General features: G+C 41.2%; 1 protein-coding gene across 1 annotated transcript in view; it reads right to left on the bottom strand.

Moving 5' to 3' along the window:
* Positions 1-19,193, bottom strand: part of PCNX2 (pecanex 2) — a gene marked incomplete at its 3' end in the record, with an annotated part of 278,430 nt that overhangs the window by 153,416 nt on the left and 105,821 nt on the right. Inside the window, exons 16-19 of the mRNA XM_082854963.1 lie at positions 17,292-17,401; positions 15,193-15,289; positions 1,893-1,985; positions 951-1,101 (exon numbers count right to left, since the gene is read on the bottom strand). Coding sequence (XP_082711089.1) covers positions 951-1,101; positions 1,893-1,985; positions 15,193-15,289; positions 17,292-17,401 — 451 coding nt within the window. The remainder of the gene's footprint in view (positions 1-950; positions 1,102-1,892; positions 1,986-15,192; positions 15,290-17,291; positions 17,402-19,193) is intronic.

Below are 19,193 nucleotides of genomic sequence, written 5' to 3'. Positions count from 1 at the left end.
AACATAAACTTCAGGTCTTGAAATGGAGCAGGACCCTACGGTCTCGGTCTTTCCCCGCCCGGCCCATGTCCTCTGCCTGCCTTCTGTCTGTGGAAAAACTTAGCCAACGAATAAGTTTAATCAGACAAGTGAGAAAATGCAGAAGCAAAGGAAAACGAGACTAAGTAATAATAGTTCAGTCATTCAGCAAAGTTAAGGACCTTTAGTCCCTCCTCAAGGGCTAAAGATCATACTCTAAGCCATATCCTGGGAGCTGTCTTGTAGATACTGAAACCCTCACCAGGTGGAAGAAGTTAACTTCAAGATGCCATGACATAAGCAGCCACAATTCCGAGAGCTGGCCTCAAAGAAATAGAAACAAACCGACCCCGGAACTGCAGACTAACTGCACCTGAAACAATCAAGATGACGCTGGTCAGACCACCGACGACCAATTTCAAGATGACGGCCAGAGCTGACTGTGCTGTTTCTGCACGTAGCCCCCTCCCTCCACCTGTAGAAGCTCCTGACCCCTGGTTGTCAGCGCAGGGGAGCTGGCCTTTGGACGGGCATCCACCCCCACATCCAAAATAAAGCAAACTCTCCTTTCCACCAGCCTGGCCTCTTCATTGGCCTTTGAGCAGCGAGCAGCCAGGCCCCACTTTCGGTTACAGCCTGAGTGACGTAAATTAATTTTTCCTCAATAATAATAACCAATCGTTTTTAGAAAATATACTTCTAATTCACCCCACTTCAACTTTCTTGTTCTGGGAACACTATGTACACTCCAAGGTACACACACTCTCCTTTTTTTATTGTGGTGAAACATACATAACGTAACAGGTACCGTTGTCACCATGTTTAAGGGTACAGTTCCGTGGCATGAAGTGCATTCACACCGCTGTGCCCACCCTCCCTGTAAAGGATGCCACCCGCTTACATCACATTCGTATGAGAGATATTTTACTAACCTCTCACTTCCCGTTGCTGATACTCTTTGTTTTTAAGGACGGGGTGTGAAATCCACATCCACGGGTGATGCTTGCGGAGCTGTGGGAGCAGGTAGTGGGTTACAAACCCCACAGTGCCGGCCAGGGCAAACAGCACGATGCTGAGAAATGGCTGCGACAGAAGAGGGTAAGAGTCAGTGTGCAGCCTGAAGGACGGGGAGGGGTGCCCGCAAAGAACACGGAACACTGTCCTCCCTCTCTGCTCCCCCTAAGGCATACACAGCCAAACCGGGTTCCTGCTTCAGGCCTCTGAAAATTTCTCCCATATCGCAGGAAGTTGATCTCTGTGTTGAGAACCACCGAGACGGGGTGGAAAAGAGGTTGAGACATTCTGCCCATGAGAAAATGTTTTCTTATTTTTTGTTATTTTTTTTTTTTTTAAAGAAGGGATGGAGAATAACAGATTTAGCTAACAGACTTTTCCTCATTGAAAGGCAAGTGAGACAGCAACTGTCTGCAAGCACCTTCAGCCAGAAGTCCCATCTGGAGCGCTCTAATTTTGTTTCTCCAACTGAAAATTATGTTCCAATAATCTTTTTGGCTCTGTGACCTCCGTCTCACTCCTGACGGTGAGTCCTCCCTTCTCTGCTCGTAGTAGTGAGTCGGGAGCCTGTCTTACTACTGCTGACTGTCCTCACCGTGGATTCCACGAAATGCGCAAACAAAACAACTCCCCAGGTGGGGAAACAGAAAGGGTACGAATGCACTCTGTGATGTGGATCAAAGCTCCTCTTGGACATAACACGTAACACGTCTGGATATATCCCTTCAAGCCCTCAACTGGCCTTTTCTGTACTTCCCCTGGCTCCACCATCCCGTCAATAGTCTGGAGCTGCACAGTGGGCTTCGTTTATTACAGAGAATAAGGAGGGGGTAAGAGTGCAGAGCCACATGGATACATACCCGCAAGGACAGGAACACAGTGCTGGCACTGACCGCAAAGGACAGAATGGCAGCCACCGAGCAGATGATGAGATCCGATTTTAAGATATCCTTCTGTAAACAGAAAACAAGGGTATAGTTTGCTCTTCTGTGCTTCTCTCAGCTATTCCGGGTGACCAGATAAATCAGGGGACAGGATCTTGACCCTGGATAAACTACACCTGCAGCCCATCACTTACCTGATCAATTCCCAATGGCACACACTGGATGGACTGTTTGCCACCTCCTGTTTGGGGAATATCAGGGAAACTAAGGCAGAGGGTGAGGGAGAGGAAATGCGGACTGCAATGCCTCCATCCGCTAGCCAGGGAGAGAAGAAAGGTTTTCTAACCCGTGGAAGAGGCATACGTTTCTTCTCTACGAGCAGATCAGATGCAACATGCCCAGGTGTGCTAAAGGGGAAAGCGCAAATCATCTCTACTTGCCTTTGGCGTGGTTTATGTTTTAACATGCGCACAGCCTGGGTATGTCGAACAGAGGCCTCTTACACGTTTACCTATTTCTTCGGCCCAGAATAGATTTTACATTTTAATTCACCAGTCAAATTGGGTAAAGGCCATTTCCAAATAATTTAAGTATATTTATATTATGTACACATATACAGAAAATGAAATGTCGGTAACTTGCTAATAATTTTCCATCATGCAAAATCGTGGTGTGAGCAGGCAGTAGGGAAACAAAGCAGAGTTAGACCAAAGAATGTTATTAATATTGCAGATATATGAAGGAAGGCATGTTAGCTCAAACAGGGTACAATATTGCTGACTGATAGAGCTAAAAGGAACCTTAAGGGATCATCAAATTTCTCCTCTCTTCAGAGACCAATTAGCTGCAGTACACAATTATTGAACATTTTAAGGTATAACACACTGTTATTTGAAAACTCTGAAATCATTAAATGTACCAACGTATCGTACTGAAAAGGAATTATGCCTCTTAAATAACAGTTTTGAATGTTATCTACCAGAAAATCAGACAGAATATACAACTCTGTTTCCCTACAGCCTCCCTTTTTTTCTTTTCGTACAAACCGTATTTCCGTTTACCTACATTTCCTCCCTGACCTTTTTCTTTTCTTGTCTTTCTAAAATTAAAATGTGGAGTTCCCTGCAAGTCACACTGCTGGCTTTCTGACTGCATTGATATCCAAAGTGATGGAAAGAAATCAGGAAGGCAGCTTAAATGGAATAAAAACCACCTGAACCATGTGATGAAAAATCCACACGGCTTGGTTGGGATAATCAATAATACAGTGAAGAGATACATTCTCAACATCAATTACCAATCAGCTGCTAAAGTTGTTTTGAATTTCCAATCTCAAACGTTTACGATTCACATACAAGTATTGAATAGATGAGGAATCGTAGTGATAAACCAAATTCTAGGTTTATTCTTAGTAATGGTAATCTGATTTTTGAGCAGGGAAAATCATTGGTTTTTAATTCTGAATCTATACAATTTTTGTGATCAGAAGTGTTCTTGAAAATTTACTACCAGTAAATGGCAAAAATCTGTTCTCTCCTTTCATCCCAAATGCTTACAAAAGGCCAAACCTTTCTGGAGGAAAGTGCTGTAATCCACTGCATCTTTAGGCTGTGGAGATATGTTAATTTTTATTTCCTATTTTTCACTGACATGGTTTATGTCACTTAAAAATTGCTGAATGCTGGGCTTCCCTGGTGGCGCAGTGGTTGAGAGTCCGCCTGCCGATGCAGGGGACACGGGTTCGTGCCCTGATCTGGGAAGATCCCACATGCTGTGGAGCGGCTGGGCCCGTGAGCCATGGCCGCTGAGCCTCCGCGTCCAGAGCCTGTGCTCCGCAACGGGAGAGGCCGCAAGAGTGCGAGGCCATGTACCGCAAAAAAAAAAAAAAAATTGCTGAATGCTTATCCAAAAGGGAGATACATATTTTCCCAAATATTCTAATTTAAAATTGTGTCATCTTTAATTGACCACTCATCCCTGTTTAAAGGCAAAACAGCGGGCCACCAGGGCAAGTGTTGGGGGGAGAAGGGTTGCATCTGCGCGCTTCTTAAAGCAATAGGGAGAATGACCTCAGATTATTTTTAATTTTTTTTCCAAAGTTGGTCAATATACAGGAAGTTCACTGATTTTTGTCAGTGTCATCAATATCCTTGTAAATGCAAACCTTTATACAGCCTCTATGTATTATCTTTCTGTCCATTTCTTTTCTTTGTTGTAATTTTTAAAGAGCTCTATTGAGATATAATTGACATACAAAAACCCTGTGTGTGTGTGTGTGTGTGTGTGTGTGCATATAGAGAGAGATATGGTGTACAATTTGATGACTTTTGACCTAGGTATATCCCCATGAAACCATCACCATAATTAAGATAATTAGCATATTCATCACACACACCCCAAATTTCCTCTCCTGACCTTTTCTAATGTATCTCTCTCTTCTCTCCTCACCTATCCTCAGATAAACACTGCCCTGCTCCATCACTATAATTTGTTTTCATTTCCTAGAATGTTATATAAATAGAACTGTAGACAATGTATTCTTTCCTGGTCTGGCTTCTCTCACTAGTATAATTATTCTGAGATTAATCCATGTGTTATCTGTACCAACAGTCCATTCCTTTTCGGTGCTGTATAATATTCCTCTGTGTGGATGTACCCCACAGTGTTAAACCATTCACTCATGGATAGACATCTGAGTTGCTCCCAGTTTGGGGCTATTATAAATAAAACTGCTATGAATATTCACAGACCTGTTTCTGGACACATGCTTTTGTTTCTCTTGTGTAAATACCTAATAGTAGAATGTTTGGAGCATATGGTAGGTTTAGGCTTAACATTTTAAGAAACTGCCACATGATTTTCCAAAGTTGTTGTAACCATTTTACATTCTCACTGGCAGTCTGGAGGGTTCCAATTGCTTCGTATCCTTGACAAGGATACACGCTTGGTGTAGTCAGCATTTTTTATTTTAGCCATTCCAGTGGTTGTGTGGTACAGTGGTTCTCGACCACTGCCTTCTCAACAATTGTCTCAATTGGGGACAATCTGACCTCCCAAGGGACATTTGGAAAGAGACATTTTTGTTACATTTTGCGTAGAGGAAGAGTGTTACCGGCATCAGGTGGGTAGAGGCCTGGGATGCAGCTAAACGTCCTACGATGCTCAGGATAATCCCTGACAACAGAGATTATCAGGCTCAGTGTCAACAGTGTGAGGTCAAGAAAGCCTGATATAGCAGTATCTAATTACGGTTTTAATTTGCATTTTCCAATGGCTAACAATGTCGAGCATTTTTCATGTACTTAATTTTTTAAAGGTCATTTACAATAGCATCAAAAATAGGAAATATTTAGGGATAAATATGACAAGAAATATGCAAGACCTGTACATTGAAAGCTATGAAACATTGCTGAGAGAAACTAAAGAAATAAATGGAGAGATATACCATGTTCTTGGATTTGAAGATTCAATATTGTTAAGGAATCAGTTCTTACCAAGTTGATTTACAGAGTCAATGCAATCCTAATCAAAATTCTAACAGGATTTTTCTGTACAAATTGGCAAGCTCATTCAAAAATTTATTTGGAAATGCAATGGACCTAGACTAAGTAAGACTTTGAAACTTTGAAAAAGAAGAACAAAGTTGGAGGACATTCAATATCTGGTTTCAGAACTTGTATGTGCAAAACTACAGTAATCAGGTATTGATGGTATTGGCACAAAATATACATCAAGGCTAACTGAACAGAATAAAGCGTCCATAAGTAAACCAACATGTAAATAGCCAATTGATTTTAAACAAAGAGGTCGGGACTTCCCTGGTGGTGGCACAGTGGTTAAGAATCCGCCTACCAATGCAGGGGACACAGGTTCAATCCCCGGTCCAGGAAGATCCCACATGCCGCGGAGCAACTAAGTCTGTGCACCACAACTACTGAGCGTGCGCTCTAGAGCCCAAAAGCCACAACTACTGAGCCCATGTGCCACAACTACTGAAGCCACGCGCCTAGAGTCCACGCTCCACCAGAAGAGAAGCCACCGCAATGAGAATCCCGCATGCTGCAACGAACAGTAGTCCCCACTCGCCACAGCTAGAGAAAGCCCGCACAGCAACAAAGACCCAACGCAGCCAAAGATAAATAAAATTAACTATTTAAAAAAATACAGAGAGGGCAAGGTAAAATGGCACCTTTCCCCAAAATAAGGTAGAGGATAAATCTTTTTAACGAATGGTTCTGGAGCAGTTGAATAGCCATCTACAAAAACAAGACAACAAAAAGCTCCTTTACACTTACCTCACATCACGTACAAAAATTAACTCAACCTGCCTCATAAATCTAAGTTACACTCTCGAATTTTTCAAAGAAAACATAAGAGGAAATCTTAGTGACCTTGGGTTTGGCAAAGCTTTCTTAAATAGGACACTAAAAGCTGGAATTATAAAAGAAAAAAACGTCGTAAATTGAATTTTATGAAAATTTAAAACATCTGTTCTTCAAAAGACTTTGTTATAGAATGAAAAGGCAAGGCAAAGCTTGGGAAAAAAACATTTGCAAAACATACATCCAACAAAAGACTTTTATCTATAATATATAAAGAACTTTACTGATCAATAAGAAGTCCAACAACTCTTCCCTACCCCATTCCTAGCTGCACATGGGCAAAAGTTTTGAACAGACTCACCAAAGGAGATGGCAGATGGTAATTACTGAGCTTTGTCCTCGTGGTGCCAATGAATAAAAATATAGATGACTCTCTTAATATTGGTGAAAGTAACATCAGCAAAATAAAAAGGAAATGACTCCCTCTTTTCCTACGGCCACCAAAGAGCAGATATTATTTTGCTCCAAAAACTGTATGCTTGAAAATATTTTTTAAAAGGAACCTTGAAAGACACGTGGACCTCAGAGATTGTTGCTGTGTTTTCTGGGCCAGTATTTTTGCCTGTGGACGCTGAATCATAGTTCTAGCTGTAAACACAAATGTATATGGTTTTTCTGTGAATGTTTCACAAAGGTCTAATCTTAGTGTACATATAATTTTCTACCTTTTTCAACAGTAGTTTCTTTTGTAACCATTATAAATATTATTGTATAGACTTACTAACAGTATCTTACTGGCTAAATAATTTTCCATCTTGTGATGCCATACACGTACATACCCATACATACACAAAACAGTGTCATAGTGGACACTCAAAGTATTAATTTAGTGAATGAAACTGAATGCAAACTTTTCCTAACTGCTAGATATTAGGATGCCTTCCATTTTTGACCCTAATGAAGTATGCTGCAATCATTATCTTTTTGCACCTAATTCTTTTTTCATATTTTGAATTAATTCTCTAGAGAATCTATGACAGAGATTTACTATATCATAGGTTATGAATATTTCACAATTCTTGATAAATTATGCCTTACCAGATGATTGTAATAATTTACACAAATACAATGTCTAAGAGATCTCATCTTGTCACAATTGGCAATATCATTCATTTATCCTGTGCTAATTGAGTGGAACAAAAAATGCCATCTTATTTTAACTTGCATTTCTTTATTTATAATAAGTGTAAATATACTTCATACATTTACCTACTAAATATTGTTCCTAAATGAAATGTATATATTAATATCATTTGCTTATAGAGTTTAAAAAATCAAATTGTAAAAGTAGTTGGTACAAGAAACTTAACTTTTAGCAAATTCGTAACAAATATTTTTACCAAATTATTTGCACTTTATTGCCTTTTACATATAGAAATTTAAAATTTTTATGCACTCAAATCTGTGTGTGTGTGTGCACGCATGCACGTGTGTGTTATTTTTATCTTATAGATTCCATGGTCTGGAAAATCATTTGCTTTCTTGAATTTGAATAAATGTTTGATGTTATTTCATGCTCTTTACTGAAAATTTCTTTTACATTTTTAAAAACGCAAGCCATGCATACAGAAAAATGTATAAAATAAGTATGTACAATTTCAGAATAATTGTAAAGTGAATGCCTCAGTGACCACCTCCTGGTTGAAGGAAATCTAGCATTCCCAGCCCCCAAAAAGCCCCTTGTATGTGGTTCCCTGATCATAAATCCTTCTTTCCCCTCTTGGGGTTCCCTATCAACTATCCTGATTGATGAAAATCATTTTCTTGCTTTAAAAAAATGAATGTTTGCTACTTATGTTCGTAACTGTAAGCAGCTTAGTTTGCGTACTTCTCCCCAACAGATGGTACCATACTGTACGTATCTGTTTGCGTCTTGCTTCCTTTGCTCAACATTGTGTGGTTAAAATTCACCATATATAGCTCTAGTAAGGTCTTTTTCCTTTGCTGAAGGGGACATTCTACTGTGGGTGGAATTTCCAGTGGCTTCAGCGTGGGGCTCTTGTGAACAAATGCTATGATGAGCAACCTTATATGTGTATTTTGGTACAGATGTGCAAGATTTGCTCCAGGGTAAATATGTATTTAGAAGTAGAATTGCTGGCTGTAGTGTATATAGCTTCAATTTTATAATACCAGACTGCTTCCAAAACAGATATACGAATTTACACTACCACCAGCAGTGCATGAGAGTTCCCTTGTGCCACACTTTTGTCAACACTTAGTATTGTGAGAACTTTAATTTTTTGTCTGGTTGGTGTGAAATGGTAACTCAGTGTGGTTTTAGGTTGGAGTTTCCTGATTAGTAATTAGATTGCATATATAGTCACGTTTTAGCCATTTATATTTACCCACTTTTAATTGAGATATATGGCTTTCTTACTGATGTATAGGAATTTTATGTTTCATCATGACACTAGTGCTTTATCAACTATATATATTTTAAAAATTGTTTCCCATTCTGTGGCTTGTTTTTTTAAGTCTTTTTTCTGTATTATTTGATAAATCAAAGGTCATAATTTTAATGAGTTTGAATTTTTGTGTTATTTAAAAAATTTTTCCTATGCTGATATACAGATAATTTCCTTCATTATGATTCTAAGTGCTTTCAGGATTTGTCCTCTCATATTTAGGTGTGTGATCCATCTGGAATTGACTTTTAAGTATAGTGTAACAGAGGAGTCCTATTATATTTTGTTACTTAGAAGAACTTCTATTTTTTTTTTCATTCCTTTTTTCCTTCTACACAGGGTTGGAACTTACATGCTTTGTTTCTATTCCTTTAGTAGTTATACTAGACAATCCAACATGCAGGCTTAACTTATCACAGTCTAAATTTAATCAATATTTTAATTCATCTTCTGGACATGACTAAGAACTTTCAAGTCTTGGAGTCCATTTCTCCTCCCATTCAAACTTGTATGTTATTGTACTCACATATTTCAATTCTACTTTACATTTTTTAAGCCAACCATACACTCACTACGGTTTTATACAGTTAAACTTTATTTAGATTTACTAATGTATTTGCCACTTTCTCTTCTCTTTGTGCTTTCTTGCAAATTAGACCATCTGAGATCACTTTCTGTTGAACACTGTCCTTCAGAATTACATTCAGTGAGAATCTCTCAGCATTTTTCTAAAATATTTTTATTTTGTCCTCATTCTTGAAAGATATTTTCACTGGGCATAGAATTCTAGCTTGGCAGTTACTTGCTTTACACTACTTCAAATCTATCAAGCTGTCTTCTGGTTTCTACTATTGCTTTTGATAACGGAGCACTGAGGCTGTCATTCATTTGCATGTAATCTGTTCCTTCTGTTTAACCAATTTAAGATGGTCTGTATCTTTGGTGTACTGCAGTTTCACTATGTTTTGTTCATTGTGGATTCTTCTTTAATTTATCCTGCTTATGATTCACCAGAATTCTTTTTGTTTGTTTGTTTTTTTGTGGTACGCGGGCCTCTCACTGCCGTGGCCTCTCCCGTCACGGAGCACAGGCTCCGGACGCGCAGGCTCAGCGGCCATGGCTCACGGGTGCAGCTGCTCTGCGGCACGTGGGATCTTCCCGGACCTGGGCACGAACCCGTGTCCCCTGCATCGGCAGGCGGACTCTCAACCACTGCGCCACCAGGGAAGCCCTCACCAGATTTCTTAAATCTCTGATCAGTGTCTTTCATCAGTTATGGTAAATAGTCAACTATTATCTCATCAAATATTCATTATATGCTTCAGTCTCTCTCCCTTTTTTCTGGAATTCTGATTAGATATATAGTATATCTTCTTACTCCATCCTTCATGCCTCTGCATCTCTGTTTCATATTTCCTAATTTTCTGTCTATCAGTGTTGCATTCTGGATACTTTCTTCTGTCTTGATCTTTCAGTTCACTAATTCTCTCTTCAGAGATATCTAATCTCCCGTGTGTGTGTGTGTGTGTGTGTGTGTGTGTGTGTGTGTGTGTGTGTGTTTACTTTAATTGTTTCATTTTGTTTGTTTAGGAAGGACTCTCTGGTTCTCTTTCAAACATTCTGGATCATTTGATATATTTTCTGTTGTCTATACATTTTAAGGCTTTTATTTCTTTAAACACAGTAAGTAGAGTTGTTTCAAATCTACATCTGATCCTTCCAATATCTGAAGTGTTTGCAAACCTATTTCTGCTGGTTCTTTGTTTTTCTGTGTAGTTTTAAACTTTTTATTGAAAGCTGCTCACATCCCTTAGAAAATTGGTTTTGGGACTGCTTGGAGACCTAGGAGGAAGGAATCCTTTAGAGAGGATTCATGTTTTTGTTTTTGTTTTTCTGTCATGAGGTATTTCCAGTTGGGGGCCACTTTAAGCTACATTCATAAATTGAGGGGGTTTGTACCATCCAGATATTAGCACTTGCACTGCAAATCAATGGAAATGATTCTTTCGTTCGACCCTGGAGTGAGTTTGCTTGCATTCCCCTGGCACTGTGGAGGGTGGAATGGATTCCTTCTGGTTCATGCTTCCACTGAGAGTGGGCCCTTAGTGTCCCAGGTTGATGAGCAGATGGTCTCCCCTTGGCCACCCACTTTGGCAGGCTTGGGCTTTCATTTCTCTTCCCCACAGTTGGAGGGCTGAAAACCAATGCTCAAGGTCCCCTGGTTAGGCAGATGTGAAGGTTCCCCTTTTCACTTAAGTTCTGACTTGATAATTCCTTATTATTTTGTCAGTTTTTTGTCACATTTAAGAAAGATGTTTTCATTTCATTTTATTTTATTGAACTATAGTTGATTTACAATGTCATGTTAATCTCAGGTGTACAGCAAAGTGATTCATATATGTATATATGTATTTTTTTTCAGATTTTTTCACTTATAGATTATTATAAAGTATTGAGTATAGTTCCCTGTGCTCTACAGTAGGTCCTTGTTTATTATCTATTTTATATATAGTAGTGTGTATGTGTTAATCCCATCCTCCTAAGAAAGACTTTTTTGTATTTTATTCAGAATTTTCAGTATTAATCAGCAGAGTTTGGTTCTAATAACAATATACCAGAGATGGAAAATACCAGAGATGGAAAAGTATCATTTGATCTCTCCTTCCCTCTCTCTAACTTGGTGTCTGGGGAGGGATTAGCACATGAATTCTTTTTCACGTCCCACTACTAAAGAACTACTTCAGCACCATACACTGAATAATCAATTCCTGATTGTGACATTAAATTTCCGCATAATCCATTCATATAAATAATTTGTCTCTTTTCTGTGTTTTACTGACTCACTAACCCCATTCTCTAATCTTGGATGAGTCTCATATTTTTTCCTGATTACTCAATCTTTATAATGTACTTTAAACCTCAAAGTGCTAAGTTCCTCTTTCTTATTCTTCTTTTTCAGATTTTTTAAGCTATTATTAACTGCTGTACTTCTAAATGAACCTTAGAATTATTTCCCCAAGTTGTGAATATAATTCCTTCAGAACTGTCTTGAACTACAGTAAACCTATAAATTTATTAGAAAGAATTGGCATTTAAGAAATTTCAGCCTTCCCATACAAAATCAGGTTATGTCTGTTTATCACCACTTATTCAGAACTTCATTTACATTTTAATAGACTGCTGTAGCTTTCTTTATTTCTGACACTACTTGTTAAAATCATTCTATTATCAACTCATAGATTTTGTTGCTATCGTGAGTTCAACCATGTTTTCGTTATATCGTCTACGGTTATTTCTGATATGTTAGAATGCTCTTGTTTTCTATCGTGAGTCCAATCGTGTTTTCGTTATATCTTCTATGGTTATTTCTGATATGTTAGAATGCTCTTGTTTTCTATCCTGAGTTCCGTCGTGTTTTCGTTATATCTTCTACGGTTATTTCTGATATGTTAGAATGCTCTTGTTTTCTATCGTGAGTTCAATCGTGTTTTCGTTACATCGTCTATGTTATTTCTGATATGTTAGAATGCTCTTGTTTTCTATCGTGAGTTCAACCATGTTTTCGTTATATCTTCTATGTTATTTCTGATACGTTAGAATGCTCTTGTTTTTCTGATTTTTTTTGTCTCCGGTGGTATTTATGAATTCTCTTATTAATCACAGTCGACTTCAATAAACTTTTCTATGCATTCTTTACATATGTAATAATGTAATCTACACTTCTTTCTCTTTCAGGACTTAACACTAGCCAGAATTTCTAAAACACTATTCAATAAAATTAATGTTTTGTTGCCTATTTTAATGATAAATCCATGCATGATTAGCTAATAACTCTATTAGCTCTTAGTACACAGAATGTTTTAAATCCACTGTGGCATTTTATGTAACACTTCATGCTCCAACCCTAAAAAGAAGTTTAAGAAGCCCTGATCCAACACTACACACCCAGTAGATTTAGACAGCATGGGGGCTGGAAAAATCTATGTGATACAACCAATTGTTTAAAAGAAGCTGTCTGAATAATACAGATAAAAATTAATTTTGTTTGTTTGTCTCTAGATACAATGAAAGTAACAAATCTGAATGCGATAGTTAGCTAGTGCGAAGCAACAGCATAGCACAGGGAGATCAGCTCGGTGCTTTGTGATGACCTAGAGGGGTGGGATAGGGAGGGTGGGAGGGAGGCTCAAGAGGGAGGGGATATGGGGACATGTGTATGCCTATGGCTGATTCACTTTGTTGTGCAACAGAAACTAACACGGTATTGTGAAGCAATTATACTCCAATAAAGATCTATTAAAAAAAAAAAACCATTGAAAGTGATGAAAATGGGTAAGGGTACAAACGGAAAGACCGTGCTAATAAGGCATATGGAAAACGACTAACCTGGCAAACCACTAGTGGAAAGTTTATATTTTTATTAACCATTGAACTGCGGTAATAAACTTTGTGTGCATAACCTGTGTCGCTCATATAGAATAAACCCACTGACAGAGCTCTGGTTGTCTCCATTTCTAGATCAATGTCCCTTAAAGCACAGTCTGTGGGTCCCCTGAACAGAATCACCTGGGTGGACAGTCTCATTAGTATGCAGATCCCCAGGCCCTGCCCCAGGCCAAGTGGATCAGAATAGAAGGAAGGGCTGGAAAACAGATCAAATAAGGCTCCCTAGGGGTTTCTCATATAAACTAAAATGTAAGGGAAGAGAGACAGAGACAGGGAGAGAGAGAGACAAAGAGAGAATAAGAGAGCCAGAGAGAGACATAAAGAAACAAAATCAGAAACAAGGAGGGAAATTTCATCCCTGCACGATGACATGAAAGGTGTTATACATCAAAATGCAGAAGCTGAACCTGAGAGCCTCGTGAAAATGTTATAATGAGATGAGAAGACTTTTCAGAGAGAGGAACACACACATCATAGTAAATCACCTACAAGGTATGCGCTCGACATGGTACAAAGCATTTCAAAGTATATTAAAACCAAGTAAGGCAACACCTAACCCATCACGGCTAATCATGCTAATGAAATGTCTGCTAGGCAAATTTCTTGTCAGATTTCATTGTAATTTATACATTATTTTTACCGCAATAAATGAGAAAGCATCTTCATCATTCATGAAATCAAGGAACATCTGTGGGGATAGTTTTTTCAAATATCCATGGGAAACTCTTGGGTAGACTTCGGGCCCCCAGGACTTTCACAGAAATCGATCTGGGAATGTGAGTTTGATCTCGTCCCTCTAAGTTTCCTGGTATAAATATTAGAGGTCAGGTTGTTGATGCTACTTTTGAATGTCAAATGTCTTCTCTGTTATCTGCCATCTCATCAGCTCTGGAAGCTTCACCTCACACCTTGCTTTCAAGTGTATCTCAGCCTTTATGACACAATTACACAGTGCTGAATGTCAATTATACCTCAATAAAACTAGAAGGAAAAAATTAATTCAGCAATTAACCAACCCTTATTCCTAGTGATTTGTGTTTTCATTCCCTTTGGTGACAGACAAGCCTCAGTGCTTTCGCTTGAATTGTAACCACACTCAAAGGCACAGAGGTCTGAGTATGAATTCTGTTAAATGCTATCACGTTGCTATGAGTCTTGCATTGTCTCGAAATGGCGAACTGCAATTTAACTCATCTAAATTCAACGGAATGTACGGGGTATCCACTAGGCATGAGGCACAGATACTGTGGAGACCAGGACAAATGAGACATGGCTCCTAGAGGCGCTCGCAATCAATAGCCCATTAACTGCTTTTCCTTTGATCTGTCATTCTTAAAAATTCAGAAAAAGCATGGCTGGGAGGCAGCAGACTGCTCCAAGCTCAGTACTCGAATGGGAGATTATGTGACCAATGAGCATTGCTTTTCAAACTATTAAGGTTTGGACGTTGATACCAAAGAGATATACCTGCTCCAAGCCATTTCCCCGGTGAACAGAGAAAGCATCATTCTTTCACAACTTTTTCTTTCTTTCTTTCTTCCTTCTTTTCCTCCTTCCTTTCCCTCTCCTGTGCTCCAACCAATACGGTGGCTCCTTCTGCAACATCCCAGACATAAGTCTAAAGCCCAAGCGCCCCTCCCAAGGGATTTACAGATGTCAGCCTTGAACCCAAAGACCCAGGAAAGAGTTCCCTGAGCTCAGCACGAGGCTAAGGCAAGGATGTGGAGAGGAGAGTGGTAGTGGGGTGGGCAGGGCACATCAAGAATGCAGTTTGGCTGAATGTTTAATTGACAAGCTTTTCTTCACGCCCATCCCACCTGCTGCTTGGGGCCAGCAGTGGGTGGAATTGTCTGAACAGGGCTCATTTGAATATCCAGGCAAACTGCATCAGTTGAGGACCAAGTGAGCACCTGTGGCAGGTGTGCACCGCATCCACCCTCCAGAGGCTCAAAGGGTCCACACGGGGCAGGCAGCTCATGGTCTATTCCACACCAAGTCAAGTGGCGGTCCTGCATACATTATACAACACAAATGTCTCACCACAGAATCTTTCATCTTCTTGGGGAGAGGGTCTGCAGCCAGCTCTTCCAGATTTTGATGTAAAAACTTATGAAGCAATCTGCACTGAATAAAGGACCTGAAAATGGAAAAACACACACAGGTTTTACTTTTTAAAATATGTGCCTAGTCCAGGGTTTGAGGTAAACAGCTTCGCCTTAGACCTCACACTCACAAATGACAAAAGCCAGCGCTCTCTCCTTTAGATAATTCGTAATAAAGAAAAAGAGGTGCGTGTTCAAGTGACCACAAAGACAACGGTTGAACTTCAAATTCCATCCTGATTACAGTAAGTCCCCTACATATGAACGAGTTCCGTTCCAAGAGGGTATTCCTAAGTCCAACAAAGTTAGCCTAAGTGCCCAACTAACACAATCGGCTATCTAGGACTGTACTGTAATAGGTTTATAATAATTTTCACACAAATAATACATAAAAAACAGAAAAACATAAAGAAAACATTTTTAATCTTACAGTACAGTCCCTTGAAAAGTACAGCAGTCCAGTGCAACACCTGGCATACCGGGGCGGGTATCGAGTGAACAGGCAAGAAGAGGTACTGACTGGGGTAGGGAGAGGAGGTGGGAGACGGCAGAGCTGAAGGATCGTCCATCAGCAACAGGAGACGGAGGGCAAGCTGCAATTTCACGCACGCCTGACGTGATTGGAAATGCGAACACACGTTTGCATCTTTGAAAGTTCGCAACTTGAAGGTTCCTGTGTAGGGGACTTACTGTGAAGCTGTTGAGGACCACAGGAGGTATCGGTACCCCCGACTGCCAACTGCTAGCTAAGCTCATGGAGATCCTCTATTTCGGTCAGACCAAAATACAGAACAATATTTGATAAGAAAATCTGTGCTTATCAACATTTAACCTTTCCCCATTTTCCACGCCTTTCTTCTTGCTGTACCTGACGGCCTAAAATTATAAATTTTCGGCCCCCCAAACAGTTATGGTTATCTTAAGTCAATATCACCCGTTAAGTGTGGAGAAGTTACATGAGATGACTGATTGACTAACTGGATTGACTGACTGGTCCCTGAAACTATGGCATCACATAAAGGGTTTTCAGTTCCAAAGTGCATGTTTATCAAAAACTTGAAAGATAACAGATAAAGGGAAGACTGGAAAGTATATTCTCAAGGGACTAAGCGTTAGTATTAAATGCCTTTTAAAACTTTGGCACACACTTCACTTTAAATCCAGAGGGCACTGCCACACTAAGAGCAAAACACAACAGAACAAAACTTTTCCTTTCAGAGATGCCAGTCTAGTCTCCCCAGGGCAGCTGCCTGGCATAAAGGCAGCGACGCCACTTTGTGGACCCAGAGAGGGTACTTGCGAAGGTTGGTGCTTCTCGTATGACTCACCGAGGGAAAGTCAAAGACAGGGCTCGGGTGCGAGAGGCCATCTGTTCCTGGCCTTGCGAATTTCACTCCAAAAGCACCAGAGCAAAGGTTGTATGTGCCCTAGAACTTGTCCCCTGATTTTCATTCATTTCCGGTGGGTCCTGCATTTCTCCCACCATCGCCCAGGACCCAGCTGGTTTAACGGGAAAGAGTCCAAGCACCATGAGCTCTGGATGAGAGAGCAAGGCTGCAAGACCAGGGGACGGCTGTGTGTGTGTGTGTGTGGGGGGGGGGGGGGGGTGTGGGGTGTATGTGTCTGTGTGTGTCTGTGTGTGTGTGTCTCTGTGTGTCTCTGTGTGTGTGGTGTGTGCGTGTGTCTTGTGGTGTCTGTGTGTGGTGTGTGGTGTCTGTGTGTGTCTCTGTGTGTGTGTGTGTGGTGTGTGTGTGTGGTGTGTGTGTGGTGTGTCTGTGTGTGTGTGGTGTGTGTGTGGTGTGTCTGTGTGTGTGGTGTGTGTGGTGTGTGTGTGGTGTGTGGTGTCTGTGTGTGTCTCTGTGTCTGTGTGTGTGTGTGTGTGTGTGTGGTGTGTGTGTGGTGTGTCTGTGTGTGTCTGTGTCTGTGTGTGGTGTGTGTGTCTGTGTGTGGTGTGTGTGTCTGTGTGTGGTGTGTGTGTCTGTCTGTGTGTGGTGTGTGTGTCTGTCTGTGTGTGGTGTGTGTGTCTGCGTTACTCACAGGAGCACAGAGGGATCGCTGCTCTGTCTGCTCAGATGGTAGGAAAGCGCAACCAAGAGGCCACAGAAGGCAGAGAACAGTGCTGGGATGTGCTGCGTGCTCCAGGGTTCCTGAGCAAAAGATCAGAGAGCCAAGTCACTCCACGCCTGGGTGCAGAAAACGCTTAGCAGGTGTCCCTGAGGTCCAGCTGGTGGACGCAGTGTCCTGTGATCACTCCTGCCAACGGGCATCCAAGCACCTGATGGCTCCCCAGCCTGTGAATGTACAAGCATGGATTTTGACAAGGGATTGGCTATGGGGGGCGGGGGCACATTTGAAACAAATGGTGCATATTTATGAAAACACATTAACATCACCTTTTCTGAAATTCAGTTTAGGATTTTTATAAGATGTAGCATTAAACATGTGTTGCCTCTTTTGAATTAAATATAATAATAATCACATAAAAACTGTATTTCTTAATGTTTATTTATTCAAAAGGTAGTAGGCAGGGATCCCCTGGTGGCGCAGTGGTTGAGAGTCCGCCTGCCGATGCAGGGGACACGGGTTCGTGCCCCGGTCTGGGAAGATCCCACATGCCGCGGAGCAGCTGGGCCCGTGAGCCATGGCCACTGAGCCTGCGTGTCCGGAGCCTGTGCTCTGCAATGGGAGAGGCCCCAACAGTGAGAGGCCCACGTACCACAAAAAAGATAAATCGATAAATAAATAAAATCTGAAAAATTAAATGCAAAGGCCCCCTCCCCCCCGTTACCCTGGAAAGCTCTCTTCTCTCCTTCGGTGCCCACCAGCCTTGCAAGAGGCTCCTCACCGGCCAGTGCATCTGTCACGTGGGGCAGCCCCTCCCCCGCGGGTACAGCACCTCCTCACAGCATGGGCTTCAAGCTGGGCAGACCTGGATTTGAATCCTGGTCCTGCCAGGGATGAGCTGTGTGGCCTTGGCTAAGTTACTTAACATCTCTGAGCATCGTGTTAGTTTCCTCTTCTTTAGAAAGGGAAAATAATACATAGGCAGGGGTTGCTGCAAGGGTACTTTTCTGTATGCTGGGCCATTTTTTTAAGCTTTTGGTATGAGACGGTTCAACACAGCCCCTTCTTGGTGACTGGTACCCAGGGCTCTGAGCCAGACTGTCCTGGGCTGTTTCCTGTCCATCATCCCCACAGTCAGCTGGTCCTGATGTGTTACTGATGCATTTTTCAATGCATCTCCAATTTGTCCCTTCCTTTCATTGCATCGTACTGGGTCAGGCATCCACTGCCTTGTTCCGGGGCTACTGTTAATAGCTTCATAGTGGGAAGATCTTGCAATCTCCATATCCCTCCCCACTCCACAGACTCCACGATTCACCCTCCACAATACAAAAGAGTGGTCCTCTTCCCATAAAAGGCAAATCAATCACGACTGCCCTTCACTCAGTATTTTTCAGTGATTCCTCATTGCCTACCGAAAGAATCTACTCCACAGGAAGCTAGCTAAGCCAATTAGGATCCAGCCCTAGTTCAACTTTTCAGCCTCCTTCTGCACATTTAGTAGAAGCACAGCAGCAAAATCATAAAGATGTGTTGCTTCCTGGCCCCCCTGCCTTCGCACACAAAGCTGCATCTGCCCAGAGAGCTCTTCCACTCTGACCCTAGTCCACTCTCCTCTGCCTGGTGAACTCCTGCCCATGCTTCAGTGCCCAGTATAAGAAGTCCCACCTGCCTGGTGCTGTCTCCCTCATTTCCCAGGCAGATAAAAGCTCTCCCCTTGCATCAGAACCATCGTTAAACACGTTTTCTTCAGCATTTAAGATATCTCACTCCTGTTATGGGCATGGATAGGACTTGCCCCCTCTGGATTCCCTGCAGAGGGGCAGTTTGCATCTCTTCCCTGTACTTGGCACCAATGTTAGCACATCAACCTGT

This window comes from Leucopleurus acutus, assembly GCF_964270905.1.
Source record: "Leucopleurus acutus genome assembly, chromosome: 14".
NCBI lineage: Eukaryota > Metazoa > Chordata > Mammalia > Artiodactyla > Delphinidae > Leucopleurus > Leucopleurus acutus.
Note: the sequence above shows the minus strand (reverse complement) of the source record. Positions and strands in the feature narration are given on the sequence as shown.